At 43.7% G+C, this 15521-nt stretch overlaps 1 protein-coding gene across 2 annotated transcripts in view; it reads right to left on the minus strand.

The window, feature by feature from the left end:
• LAMA3 (laminin subunit alpha 3) overlaps positions 1-14401 on the minus strand; it is a gene marked incomplete at both ends in the record, with an annotated part of 284682 nt that extends 270281 nt beyond the window's left edge. For both annotated transcript variants that reach the window (XM_080714582.1, XM_080714581.1), the window contains one exon: positions 14126-14401. In XM_080714582.1, coding sequence (XP_080570708.1) covers positions 14126-14401 — 276 coding nt within the window. The remainder of the gene's footprint in view (positions 1-14125) is intronic.
• Positions 14402-15521: the final 1120 nt, after the last annotated feature.

The raw sequence follows: 15521 nt of genomic DNA on the forward strand, positions 1-15521 counted from the left end.
CCTAGTTCTTCAGCCTCCACACACAAGGTTATGAAGCACCATATCTGTATTGTACCAGGGTCCTGGAGGCAAAGGTTTGAGAGAGAGAAACCAAGGGTCTCAGAGATGGTTCCAGGTGTTAAAAAAAAATTAGGGCAATAATCAAATGTCCAAAAATTTGATACGTGTAATTCAAATATTGTGTTCATCTAGGCCAAATTCTAGACAGAGGGATCTTTCTAACCTGTTTCAGAGGTATACATTTTATCCAGGCATGGTGGTGCACACTTATAATGCCAGTACTTGGGAAGCTGACAGGAGGATCACAGGTTTGCAACCAGCCTCAGCTACTTTGTGAGGCCTCTGCAACTTAGTGAGACCTATTTCAAGATAAAGAATAAAAAATAGGGCTGGGGTGTAACTCAGAGATTGAATGCCCCTGAGTTTAATTCCCAGTACCACCCACACACAAAAAAAAAATTAAAGGGACAGGCACATTTTTTAATTTTTTTAATCTTTATTTTTTCCATATTTTATTTTATTTATAAGTGGAACACATTGAAAATGGTGTAGATTTAGATTGTGCTTTGTGCCCTCTCCCCCCCCCCACTTTCCTTCCTCCCTCCCAATAAAGAGTGTTTAGGTTTAAAAGGTACACATTTTGCAGTAGAATTGATGGAAATTCAAATCCCAGCTCTCCCAAATATAGATCTGGAACATTAGTGGGATTACTTAGCCTTTTTAATCTCTGTTCTTAATTGAAATGGGCTAATTCTGCAAATCTTCCACTATGCTTTGGGGATTAAATGACATCCCATCCACACCAGGAATGTGACTACACCACAGTTGGAACCAGTGTGGTGGTGTTGAAGATGCAGACTCTGGGGCCTGCCCTGGATCTGCAGAATCAGCATCGCTGATGGGAGCCAATATATAGATAAAGATAGAGATAGAGATCGAGATAGAGAGATTTTTTGGTCATGCTGGGGATTGAAGCCGGGTCATTCTACCTCCAAGCTACACCCTCAGCCCCATTTTGTATTCTTTATGTTTGAAACAGGATCTCACTAAATTTCAGAGGCCTCACTAAGTAGCTGAGGCTTGCTGAGAACCCAGATCCTCCTGTCTCAGTCTCCCAAGTACTAGAATTACAAGTGTGCGCCACCACACCCAACCAGGGAGCCACTACTTTTTAAAAGCACCCCACAGTATTCTGCCCACCGCAGTCTGAGGACTACAGAGGTGATGGTGCCTGGTGTGCACAGGGTGCCCACAACTGGCCATCACAGAGCAGCTGTGTGGGAGATGGTGCTGACTAATGGCAGCATCCGGGTACCACACATGGCACCTTGCACATGACAAAGCCATGAGGGAGGATGATCACTAGACTTTTCAGACAGGGAGACAGAGACACGAGGGGGTGGACCAAGATAAGAGCCCAGGGAAGGATGAGTCCAAGAGAAGATGCTGGGGAAGGGTAGAAGAGGAAAAGGAAGAGGCGAGCCACTGTCTAGTGGTACAAGTGAAGCATCTGAACCCCGCCTGAGGCTGGACGTGGCCAGAGCGCTTGTTCTGCTGGGCACCTGCTCCAGGGGAAGGAAGGTGTGTTAGGCTTCTCCATCCACAGACAGCTGAGAGCTGCATTTTCTCTTTATCAATATACTATTGCACTATGCTCACTCACATTCCCCTAGAAATTATTTATTTCACATTATCCTTGCCTCTCAAAACTCTTATAAATTGTTTAACTTGCTGATTTCCTAATCCACAAACCTTTCTGTATCTCTACTGTATACACACATTCTGAATCCCATCCCTCCTCCCTGCCCAAGGACTTTGCACCTGTAATTGCCCCCTCCCTCCCTCTCTCTTTCTTCATTTCTCCTTCCTTCCCTCTCTCTCTCATCTCATCTCATCTCAGCATTTCCCTTTTAATGGAGCCATTCCACAGAATTGTTGAAATTCACGTTGTTGGGGGGGGAGTTGTTTTTTCATCAAGATGTTTGTTGCTCTGGGAGGAACATCCTATCCTGGTGTTGTCTCTGTGGAGTGACTCCATGGAACATCTAACAAGCTGCCACAAAAGAGACAGACATGAGCAGGAAGATGTGGCCCCAGCCTGAGGGAGCTCATGACCTAATAAGAAACACATGGTAATGAAAGGCTCCAAGGTGGTGAGTGGAATTAGCAAGGTGTTACAAAGTTTAGCTAGAACTTTGAAGAAAGAGTAGATGGCTTGGCTGTGGCGGTGTGGCATAGTGGGTAAGAGCATGAACTCTGCATCTAGAGTATCCGAGCTTGAATCTGGGCTCTACCTCAAACTAGCTGTGTGGTCTTGGAGATATCACCTAACTTTCTGTGCTTCCGTTTCTTCATCTGTAAAATGATTGTGATACTAACAGGCCCTTCTTGAATTCATAAATTGTTATAGTGATTAAGAAGTCAGTATGTGATACCATACTGCCAAAGGCAAGCTACAGATCCAATGCACCCCCTATCAAAATAACAAGGTCATTATTCACAGAGCTAGAGAAACAGTCCTAAAACTCATATGGGAGAACAAAAGACCAATAATAGCTAAAGTGATCCTAAACAGTAAGAACCATGGTGGAGGCATCATAAAATCTGATTTTAAATTATACTACAGAGTTATAATAACATAACATGATACTGGCACAAAAATAGACACATAGATCAATGAGATGGAAGACACAGAGACCAATACACCTACAGACAGTTTGAATTTTTACAATAGTGCCAAAACAGATGCTGGAGAGAAGACAGCCTTTTCAACAGATAGTGTTGGGAAAACTGGATATTCAGGAGAATGAAAATAGACCCACATCTCTCACCCTACACAAAAGTCAACTCAAGATGGGCCAAAGACCTAGTAATTAAGCCAGAAACTATTTAATTACTAGAAGAGGGCATTGGTACAACTTTCTAACACACAGGCACTGGTAGAGACCTTCTTTTAATAAGACCCTTAAAGCTCTGAAAATAGAACCAAGAAACAACAAATGGAATGGTATCAGATTAAGAAGCTTTTGCACATCAAAGAAAACAACTGTCTAAAGAGAGAACCTACAAAATGGGAGAAAATTCTTACCAGCTACTCCTCCGATAAAGGACTAATATCTAGAATGTAACACTACTAAACAACCCAAATAGAAAGTTGGCAACTGAACGGAACAGATCCTTCTCAAAAGAAGAAATACGAGTAGCCAATAAATATATGAAAAAAATTCAACATCATTAGCCATCAGGGAGATGCAAATCAAAACTACACTGAGACCCTATCTAACTTCAGATAGATTTACATTCATCAAGAATAAAAACAAAGCTGGATGTGGTGACACATGTTATCTAGTGCTTGGGAGGCTGAGATAGGGGGACCACAGGTTTGAAGCCAGCCTCAGAAACTTAGCAAGGCCCCAGAAACTTAGTGAGACCCTGTTTCAAAATTCTGGAATAAATAGAAAAGGTTGGGGGTCTGTCTATCTCAGAGGTAAAATGTCCTCGGTTCAATCTCCAGTACCACCCCACCTGTCTGTCTCTCTCTCTCTCTCTCTCTCTCTCTCTCTCTCTCTCTCTCTCTCTCTCAGCAATAAATGCTGATGAGAATGTGGGTTACTCTTCCACACTATTGGTAGGACTGCAAATTAGTACAGCCTCTGTGGAGATCAGAGTATGGAACTTCCTCAAAATACTAGGAATGGAGCTGGGTGTGGTGGCGCACGCTTGTAATCCCAACATTCGGGAGGCTGAGACCAGAGGATCGCGGTTCATGGACAGCCTCAGCTACTTAGTGAGGCCCTCTGCAATTCAGTGAGACCCAGTTTCAAAATAAAGAATAAAAAATAGGGCAGAGAGTGTAGCTCGGAGGTTGAATGCCCTGGGTTCCATCCCCAGACCCGCAAAAAATATATATAAATAAATAAATAAAAATAAAAACTAGGAATGGAACTACCATATGACCCAGCTGTACTACTCCTTGGTATATTTACAAAAGAATTAAAGTTGGAATACTATACTGATATATACCCATGTTTATAGCAACAATTTACAATAGCCAAATTATGAAACCAACCTATGTGTCTGTCAACAGATAAATGGATAAAGAAAATATGATATATACACACACAATGGAATACTCTTTGAATCTCACCATGATATATAATTACAATCTACCAATAAAAATATTTTTAAAAGAAATCAATATGTGTCAAATGGTTTAGTATAGTGCCAAGCATCCATATGTGCTGTTTGAGTGTGTGTTGAATTAATTTCTTGCCTTAAGCAAGGGAGCAAGGCCCAGTTACTAGGCTGTTTCCCACTTTCACCATTCTGACCTCCTTATTTAACACCCTTCCTCTCCCATATGTACAGTGTAAGGTGCAGCTTGAAAGTAATGGCAAAGTTGATTTTTTTTTTTACCAGCCATCACAGTTAAGATCTGCACAAAAATCTCTTAAAACCCCTATTTCTCTCAAGCCAGTATTCATTTATTAACACCACATGTTGTTTCTGACCCTGTGGGTTGGGAAAACCACTGAGGGAATACAATATTTATGACATTGAGAAACTAGTAGCTTTCCCCAGGGCAGTTTCCACCCCGTTGGCATGAGGGTCTAACTGGGGTCCTGGAAGCTCTTTCTCACAAAGTACAAAAGGCTCCCTGCCTCGAGCAGATGCAGCTCTGCCAGGCTGGATTTCAGCTCCACCTGCCGCCTTGGCCAGGCATCCATGTACACATCACAACTACAGGCCGCTCAACTGACTTAGGCCACTTAGGCCCCATTTCATAAATTCTTTCCCTCCTAGCCAAATAGATCCAGAATATTGAGCAAAATTAACCCAGGTTTCATAAATGCCTAAATCACAATCAGAAACAATGTACGATCTAGGAGAATATTTCCACCTAAATTAACCTTAAACAATTAAAACCTTTACCCAAAATGTTACTTTACTTGATGAAAAATGTATCCCTGCATAAACAAATAGTATCTATACTAGTTATTAACATGTACCAAAACTATTTTACATAGTTATGCTTTCAGACACTGTAGGTGTCTTCATAGTTGTAAATTATTTAGTATGACAAATGTATTTAGTATATAATATACTGAACATTTTATTCATTTTATGTGGATCATATTGAAAATGGCATACATTCCGACTGTGCTTTATAACGCATTTTATTAAAAGAATTTTACTCAAAAACTTTTTTTTAATGATACTGGGGCTCCTGGAAACCCTTCTACCTCTGGGCTACACTCCCAGACCTATTTTATATTTTTATTTTGAAACAGGGTCTCTTAAGCCAGAGCAGCTGGCTTCAAACCTGCACGATCCTCCTGTCTCTGCCTCCCAAGCTGTCTCTGCCTCCCAAGCGCGGGGATTACAAGCGTGCGCCACTACGCCCGGCTACTCAAAAACTTTTAATAGCTATTGTGACAAGTTGTGTGTGTAGCTTACCATTTTTGAAGATGTATCTAAGAAGGATTTTTTTTCACTGCATGAAAAAAGTAAATATTTACAAGCATTAACTATTTTCAAGAAATGTGTAAAGTATTTTTATCCTCTCAATAAACCTGTGAGAGAGATATCACTATTAATCCTGTTTTATATATAAGGAAACTGTGGTTATGTAATTTGCAGGTCAGAGAGCTATTCAAGTTAGCATTTACACTCAGATTTACATTACTGTAAGGCCAGAGTTATTTGCCTCAAGTGAGAATTGTTTGATAATACAAGAAGATGATACTATATTTTCCATCTTAGGAGTTTCCCTCATGTTTTAAGAAAATTAGACCTTGAAAAGCCTAATCATCCAGAGAAAGGTTAATGTCTGGATCCTCTGCATCCTCAGGATCTAGCACATTGTATCATATGGAATAGTTAATTAATAAGTGTGAATTAATTAATTAACTAGTTATTTAAAAGCATATAGATTAGAAAGGAAGAAGTAAGACATATAAACCAGGAGTGGTGGCACACACCTGTAATCCCACTACTTAGGTGAGCCAGGAGGATCGCAGCATTCACTAACTTTGTACAACCCTATGTAAAACTTTCAAAAATTAATAACAAGGGGTGGGGGTATTGCTCAGAGGTATAATGCCCCTAACCTGGATCATCATTACCTAAAAAACAAAAAGAATAAGTAAAATGCATATTACCATGTATGTGGGAAATCCTAAAGCATACAGAAAAACTCCATCAAAGTACAGGATATAAGAACAACATGCGAAAATCAGTTGTATTTCTAATGCAGACGTGTGTACAGAGGAGCTAGAAGGCACCCATAGAGCTTCCACTTCTGTCCACTGAAAGGGTCTGGAAGCAATAATGTACCAGTAACAATGGCACATCAAGCAATTGGACCTTAGTTTCCAAGCGCCACGCTTAATAAAAGAAACCAGAACTCCTTGGAGAAATAATTGATTCCAGGGCTGGATCACAAAAAATAAAAATTACCCTGAATCACCTCTTACCCAGAGAGAATGGAAGCTGTAAAAGAGAGAGAGGGGGGTGTGCCGCTGAAGGAAGGAGCTCCAGGGATCTATCTGCCTGCCACTGAAGCTGGCAAAAATGGCCAGATTCAACTTTTTCAGAACTCTGGGATCCATTCAAAATCCTACAACAATCTATCAAGGAATTTGAATGAAACTTTCTAAACCGGGGGGGGGGGGGATGTATTCAACAAACTAAACAAATAACAAATAGTATAAATTCAGAGAGCTCCACACACTGAGATGCATTATAATCAAGCTGCCAAAAGAAAGAGACCATTGAAAGCAGCAAGAGAAAAGCAACTCATCACCTACTGGGCATCCTCAATTGTAATAATAATCTTTTTCTCATCAGAAATCACACAGCCCAGAAAGCAGTGAGATGACATATACAAAGTAATAAATGGGTGGGAAAAAACTGTCAATCGAGAATTCTATTTCCAGTAAAACTATCCTTCAAAATTTAAGAAGAAACTAAGACACTCACAAATAAAAGCAGTGGGTAATTCATTACTAGTGGACCTATCCTACAGAAAATGCTACTAGGAATCTTTCCAGCTGAAATAATGGGACACTGGACACTAATTCAAAGCCATATTAAGAAATAAAGATAAGTGCATAAGTAAGCATAAAAACCAGTATTATTATATTTTTCTTTGTTACTCTTTTCCTACATGACTTAAAAGGCAAATACATAAGACAACAATTATAAATTTATATCAAAGAACAAGCACATATAAAGATGTAATATGCAAGGCCGGGCGTGGTGGCGCACGCTTGTAATCCCCGCGCTTGGGAGGCGGAGACAGGAGGATCGCGCAGGTTCGAAGCCAGCCGCGCTGGTTTAAGAGACCCTGTTTCCAAATAAAAAAAAATACAAAATAGGTCTGGGAGTGCAGCCCCAAGGTAGAAGGGCTTCTAGGCGCCCCAGTGCCACCAAAAAAAAAACAAAAACAAAAACAAAAAAGATGCAATATGCACCAACAGCAACATAAAGAAGGAGCAGGATTTTGGACGCTAACTGAAGTTATGTCAGTATGAATTCAAGCTAAATTATTTTAAATTTAGGATTCCAATTTTAATTCTCATTACCCAAATATAACTGTCTATAAAAGACTCATTTTAGATCCTAACGCAGAAATGGGCCCAAAGTGAAAGAACAGAGAAAGCGAGGGTGACTCTATGAACATCTGGCAAAACGGACGTCAAGTCCAAAACCGTCACAAGAGACAGAGGGACATTACATAACAATCAACACCAAACGACTGAACCCTAAATACATTTGAATAAAAACCGACACAACTGAAGGTAGAAGCCTACATGACTTCGATACCCATCTTTAATAATGGACAGTTTTTTTTTTTTTTTTTTTTGGTGGTACTGGGGTTCCTGGAAGCCCTCCTTCCTCCGGGCTACACTCCCAGACCTATTTTATATTTTTGAAACAGGGTCTCTTACGCCGGCACGGCTGGCTTCGAACCTGCGCGATCCTCCTGTCTCCGGCTCCCAAGCGCGGGGATTACAAGCGTGCGCCACCACGCCCGGCTAATGGACAGTTTTTAAAAAACTAAAACTTACTATGGGATCTAGCAATTCTAATCCTAGGAATCTACCCAAGAAAATGAAAGCATGTGTCCACATGAAGACTTGTTTGTAAATATTCACTGCAGCATTATTTCATTTATTTATTTATTTATTTATTTACTTTTATTTATTTTTGTGACACTAGGGATTGCACCCAGTGGAATTCTACCTCTAAGCTACACTTCAAGACCTCTTTTTTTTTTAGACAGGGTCTCACTAAGTTACAGAGGACCTCCCTAAATTACTGAGGCTGACCACAAACGTGCCATTCTCCTGTCTCGGTCTCCCAAGTCCCTGGATTACAGGTGTACACCACCACACCTGGAGAGAAGCACTACATATAATAGCCCCAAACTGAACAATGAAAATGTCCATCAATTAGAGAATAGATCAAAAATGGCATGTGTCTATACAAAGAAATACTACTTAGCAATCAAAAGAAAGAAACTAATGAAGGACGCAACAATACGAATGAGTTCCAACAGCTTTAAGCGAAGTGAAAGAAACCAGACACAGAAGACTACATATGATGTGATTCATGTTCATGAAATTTTCAGAAAAGGCAAATCTGCGGAGGCAAAAGCAGGCCAGGATTGCCTGGAGAGGGTGAGAGGTGTCGAGAATGAGCGCCATGGGCACGGGAGGACTTTAGGGTTAACATGAATGTTCTGAAACTGAGTCCTAGGGAAAGCTGCTCTGATCTAGATGTTTATTTTAAAAGTATTTAATTTATACTTACATTGGATACATTTCATGATAGTTAAATTATGCCCCCAACAAATCTGTGAAAAAATGAATCATGTGTTTCAATATAACTCTGGTTTATCTTTTTTTTTTTTTTTTGGGTGGTGGTACTGAGGTTCCTGAAAAACCTACCTCTGGGCTACACTCCCAGACCCATTTTTATATATTTTTAAAATTTGGAAACAGGGTCTCTTAAGCCAGCGCAGCTGGCTTCGAACCTGTGTGATCCTCCTGTCTCTGCCTCCCAAGCGCGGGGATTACAAGCGTGCGCCACCACGCCAGGCTGGTTTATCTTTTAAGATATGAATAAAACACATGGTTTTCATAAACACACTAAAGATATACAATACATGCAGGCACCTTTCTGGAATAGTTTAAGCACCATCTTTTCACAAGTAAGCGTCTGGAAGTAATGACATACTTTTATCTTATCCTTTTCCTCTGTGTATTTATTTCTCTCATATTATATGACCCAGATTCTCAATGACAACAGTAATTCACAGCATAAAGTAAAATCTTTAAAGTCAAGGATAGTACATTTACCATTTCCAATTGTTCATCAGCAACCATAAAGGCCCATAAACTCCAGTAAACTGGGGTTTGCTGAGGGACATATTTAAATTATTGGCAGCCTGATATGTGGAACCCTAATTCTTAGCTGGTAAGTGAACCAACTTTCCAAGGAGAAACACTTTGATTTGTCTTCTTCACATGTTTTCTACATAAACTTTCTTTTCTGAACTTAGGCTACTGTTCACAAATGTGGAACCAATATTAGGAAAATAATTTTAAAAGAGAATAGTTCGCCCTTCAGTTCCTGACTGTAGTGACTTATTTGAAGTTTCTAAATGACTATTATGACTAATAATTGTTGCAAATATATCAATGGATAAAGTAAAGAAGATTTTCCCACCCTCACTGTGAAATATTTTCATATCAATGGAAGGAAAAAGCCTTTGTTGAAGATAACAAATAATTTTCTCTCACAATATCCTATGAGCATTAGTGGAGCCTTAGTGGAGTTGAATTTCTTGTTTATGGCCGTCAGGCCAAGCTGCACAAGCACACAACTGAACCTGCTCTGTGGCCCAGAACAAGACTCCTGCTCTTGGCCGTGACTCGTGTGTGCTCATTTGTCTATCAGTAGCATCCAGGTCATACATCCAGCCCTGTACATAAACCACGGGATGATGAAGGAATGTGGAAAAGACATGTTGAGCTGGGAATGTACAAAATAAAGATCAGATGTTTGGTAAACATGCATTTCATCCCTATTGGTACAGCATTTATGCCAAGCCACACCAACACGGAGGTACGTTTTCAACATGCCCCCCCTCTTGCACTTTATCATCACCTCCATCAGATGTCTTCACATTCAATAATAACTTTAGATTCCATAGGAAAGTAAACAACATTCAAAACTAAAGCACAAAGTATCACATATTTGTAACTACCTTTTTTTTTTTTTTTTTTGGCAGTACTGGGAATTGAGCTCAGGGGCATTCTATGTCCAAGCTAAACCCCCAGCCCTATTTTTTATTCTTTATTTTTGGAAAAGGGTCTCACTAATTTGCAGAGGGCCTAAGTAGCCAAAACTGACCACGAACCTGCAATCCTCCTGTCTCAGCCTCCCAAGTGCTGGAATTACAAGCGTGTGCCCCCTTACCCAGCTTGTAACTACTTTTCGATTGAATGAATATGTATGCTTTTTACATATAGCCTTTACATTAACTTCCTTACAGCCGTAGACTTATTTTCATTCCAGTATCCCATCATTTAGCATTTTCTGAGCACTGCATGTACCAGGCTTTGTGCTACACAATGGAGATGCAGCTGTAAACAGCAGAGATAAAATCTTTAAATCACAGAACTTTCCAACACTAAATACTTAATGTCTGAGCAGTAACAAGTATATAAGATTGTTTTAAGGAATCTTAAGTTCAGAAACTTTTAAAACATTCTATATGTTGGCCCAGCTACCATTCATTCAATTATCAGCATTGGTGTTATACATGTCCTATGAGAGAGAGAGAGAGAGAGAGAGAGAGAGAGAGAGAGAGAGAGAGAGAGAGAGAGAGAGAGAAGGGGGGAGAGGGGAGAGGGGAGAGGAGAGAGGGGAGAGGGGAGAGGAGAGAGAGAGAGAGAGAGAGAGAGAGAGAGAGAGAGAGGAGAGAGGAGAGAGGAGAGAGGAGAGAGGAGAGAGGAGAGAGGAGAGAGGAGAGAGGAGAGAGAGGAGAGATCATTACCATGGAATAGATTTTATTCTAAGATGTGACCTTTATTCTATTTTTCTCTTGCAATGCTTTTGGCCTGAAATTCTAAATGCTGGCTGGCCCCAAAGATTTATTTTTAGAAAGTTCAAAGAAATAAAACTATTTTGGTTAACTCTTCTCTGTTTCCCATCTTGAGCTGCACTCCAGCACATTCAAGCTAAGTATCGCTCAGACACAGCTAATCCATCATAACCTGTCTTCCCTTCTCCACCTGCCTCCCACGACCTCTCACTTTTCCAAGAGCAAACCTGTAAAAGCTGCTAGTTGTCCAGGCCAGAGAGAGGGTCAGGGAGTCCCCACCTGGACTTCAGTGATTAGTGCACCTTCCCAAGCCCGCCCTCCACTGTGGAAGCTGAAGGCACAGTTCCGCAGGGACTTTTTTCAACCCTCATTTGCAGAGAACAGGCATTAACACCAGACAAGGGCTGCCAGCAATACCTTGCCTGACAGATATTAAAGAATAGTAAAGGCATTTGCTCACTCTGTTCTATCAGTTAACAACATGTAGAAAAGTAAACAGTGCTCTAAGAAAATGTGTGCCTTGGAAAAAGCAGTTTGAAAAACAGATGTTTGAAACATTTCTATCTTCTATTGCTAAAAAGATAGAATGCATAACTCTAAAAAGACTCCTATTTATTTTTTTAAAAAACACAGAGACAAAATTCTTTAACATTTTTAATATTTTTGCCAAAACAAAACTTGCAATGAGTTTTAAATCTGTATAAAACATTCAGTATCCCATCACTTAGCATTTCTTCTAGTAGAAACACTTTTTCTAGTAGAAACACTTTCTTTTTTTTTTTTTTTTTTTTTTTTTTTTTTTTTTTTTTTTGGTGGTACTAGGGTTCCTGGAAGCCCTTCTACTTCTGGGCTTCACTCGCAGGCCTATTTTATACATTTTATTTGGAAACAGGTCTCTTAAACCAGCACAGCTGCCTTCGAACCGATCCTCCTGTCTCCGCCTCCCAAGCATGGGGATTAAAAGCATGCGCCACCACACCCACCTAGAAACACTTTTTCTAGTAGAAAGGTGAACTGTAATTAGTCAAGTTTCTTTTTTTAATATATTTTTATTGGTGTATTGTAGTCAAACATCACAATGGAATACTCAAGTTTCTACTTGAAAAAGAAAACTTGAGCCAGGTGTGGTGGCGCACACTTGTGATCCCAGCATTTGGGAGGCTGAGACTGGAGAATCACAGTTCACGGACAGCCTCAGCTACTTAGTGAGGTCCTCCGCAACTTAGTGAAACCCTGTTTCAAAATAAAGAATAAAAAATAGGGCAGGGGGTATAGCTCGGAGGTCAAATGCCCCTGGGTTCCATCCCCAGACCTGCAAAAAGAGAGAGAGAGAGAGAGAGAGAGAGAGAGAGAGAGAGAGAGAGAGAGAGAGAAACTTTACAATAATTGAAGGATGGGGCAGAGCCTTGAGTACCAGGATGTTCTGAGCGTGGACGGTGTGTGACAGAAGCCACACAGGGCCCGCCTGGGTAGAGCCTCTCCTGAGCTTACTGCTCTGCTGTCACCATCTTGAAATAAACTCCGCAAAGTATGTAGCCGGCTTTGGGATTCGGCAGTCCATGCAGTTCTCCCATTTGAATCTACATATTTTAGGCTATCTTTTAAGCTGTGCAACCACGAAAATCAAATACTAACATAAAATCAACTTCAGGTTGTGGCAGAAACTAAACAGGTTGTATGCACGAAACTGAACTTGTCAATAATTACATATTTAGTTACTCTTGTAGATTTGTATATTTACAGTTATCCACAATCACAAAATAGAAAAAGCAAAATTATTGGGAGGGCAGATAGAGATATTAATAGTATTTTAATCATTGTTATTTTATCTTTTTGTTTCTTTTTACATGTTTTATAATATGCACAGTATTTATACGGCAGCTGATGCATATAATTTATAAATAAATAAGCATATATGACACTGCATGTTTAAGTCCTTGTCATTATGTCTGTGCACAAAGTGTCTCTAACACTAGACACCAAATGACACTCCTCTACTTCTGAACACAAGCTCCAATATTACTAGCTCTTTGGGCAAAACTTCTCTTCCTGGGCAGTTCTTCCCGGGACACGGAGGCAACCACCACTAAGCACAGGGGATTTGGCGGCAGAGCTGTATGCAAACGCTGCCGCCCTGAGGGCACAGGAAGGTTCTTAGCTCCCTCCCTGAGCCAAGGCCTGGCCAGGCTCCTCTGTGCCGCCCAGGCACACCCGAGATGCTCATTAAGCACCAGGCGCCAGCAGCGCTCTGGCTCCCACAGGTGTCCTCTGAGTCACTATCTCTGGCCACTGAAGATCTGATTCTCCCCAAAGAGGGGGCTGGATGGTGGCGTGTGTGTGTGTGTGTGTGTGTGTGTGTGTGTGTGTGTGTGTGTGTTACTGGGGGTGGAACCCAGGGGCTTTTCTACCTCCGGGCTACACTCCCAGACCTATTTTCTATTTTAATGTGGAATCAGAGTCTCACTAAGTTGCTGAGAGCCTCACTAAGTAGCTGAGGCTGGCTTCGAACCTGCGCGATCCTCCTGTCTCAGCCTCCCAAGCGCGGGGATCACAAGCGTGCGCCACCACGCCCGGCTTGGAAGGTGGCACTTTAAGCACATCGGGTGATGTGAGTCTTTTCGGTGACATCCGAGTGACACTAGCGAAATAACCTGTAAGTTCTCTCCTAAAATACACGCTAGGAGGCAACTCCCACCAACTTCTGGTAACAAGATCGGGGCGGTGAGGGGCCTGGCACGGGCGCTGTCCGCTGGCCGGGCGCCGCCTGGGTGATGGGCAGTGGCTGCATCCTCCGTGCGTGCCGGGACCTGAGCACCGCCGCGCTCACCTGCGCCCCGCCCTCCGGCTCGGGCGGCTGCGGGGCGGCGCCGGCTCCCTCGGGTCCGGGACGGAGCGGCGGGCGGGGGCCCTGCCCGGCGGCCGGGTGGGCAGCGCCTGGGCAGCACCGGCTCCTGGGTCGCGGGGCGGGGCGCGCTCGCCGAGGGCTCGGCTGGACCTGGCTGGACCTACCTGGATGGCGTGGCCGCTGCCCGGGGCGGTGGGGCCCCCCACCAACTTGCAGTAGAGCTCGGGCCGGGGCCGCTCGCCGCCGGGGCCCCGCTCCCCGCAGGTGGCGGTGGCCCAGACCTTGGCCGCCTCGGCCAGGTTGAAGTAGGGCGGGTGCAGGCCGGGGCGCGCCGCGGCCGCGGGGTCCTGGGCAGCCGGGCTGCAGGCGGGCGGCAGCAGCAGCAGGGGCAGCAGCAGGGGCAGCTCGGGCCGCAGCGCCCGGCCCCGGGCCGCCGCCATCCCGCCGCGCGGGGTCCCGGCCCGGCTCCCACCTGCACCGGCCGGGCGGGCAGCGCGGGGTCGGGATCGGGCACCCGCGGGCGCAGCTCCGGCTCCGGCTCCTCTCGGCTGCGGGCGTGGGCTCCGCGGAGCGGGCGGGGAGGCGAGAGGCGTTCCCGGGCTCGCCCGCCGCCCGACCCTCCCACCTCCGGGGCTGGAGGCGGACCGCTCTCCGCTGCAGACTCGCACAGCCTCGCCCAAGCCCGGACCGCCCGACCCCGACCCCAGGGGCCCGCAGAACGGTCACGGAGACCCGGGTCCCCAACAAGTACTGATCTGTCCTGTCCCCAACTTTGCGCGCTGCGGAGCCTGGCACTACGGCCACAGACTGAGCCGAGGATGGGAGGGCTGGCGAATTGGGAGTGGCGGAAAGTGCACGTTTAAAAGACAGGCAATGGAGCAAGTCGTAGTGAGTCGTAGTTAGAGCTGGAGAGGTCCCTTAAAGGAAATCCTTAATCCTGGAGCTGCTGGAGGCTTGGCCTGCGTACAGACAACGCCTCACCTAAACAGAGTCCAGGCATGTCCTTAATGCAATTAAAGGAGGGGTCTTGGGGTCTTTGTTGCAGACAGGATAGTCAGACGTGTGTCCCAGAGGAAGCAGGACCAGTTTTGAAGGACAGAGAGAGGGGAAATGCGAGAGTGGTGATGGTCACGGATACGGGACAGGGATAAAATGGTGCTCTTGAAAGGTGCTGTGGCCTCCGGTGCCTGTGCCCTCAACGTGCACACGTTGGGATCCTAACTCCGACGGTGTTTGGGGAGGTGGGGGTCCTTGGAAGGTAATTAAGATAGGATTACTGACTTTACAAGAGACTGGAATTGGCACTGCTTGGTATCTTCTGCCAAGAAGGAATTCGGGGAAAGAGGATGTCAACCAAGCAGGAAGCGGGCCCTCACCGGGCACACTGGTCTTGGACTGCCCGGCCTCAGGGCTGTGAGAACGCAAGCCATGCCGTTATGGACCACCCAGTTTATGATACTGTGTTACCGCATCCCAAAGGGCGTAAGATAAAGGACAGAGACATGAGCAGTGTGATTATTAAATACTAGGATGTGTTATAAGGAATGTGAGTATTTAATC

The sequence above is a fragment of the Muscardinus avellanarius genome (genome assembly GCF_963383645.1).
Source record: "Muscardinus avellanarius genome assembly, chromosome: 17".
NCBI lineage: Eukaryota > Metazoa > Chordata > Mammalia > Rodentia > Gliridae > Muscardinus > Muscardinus avellanarius.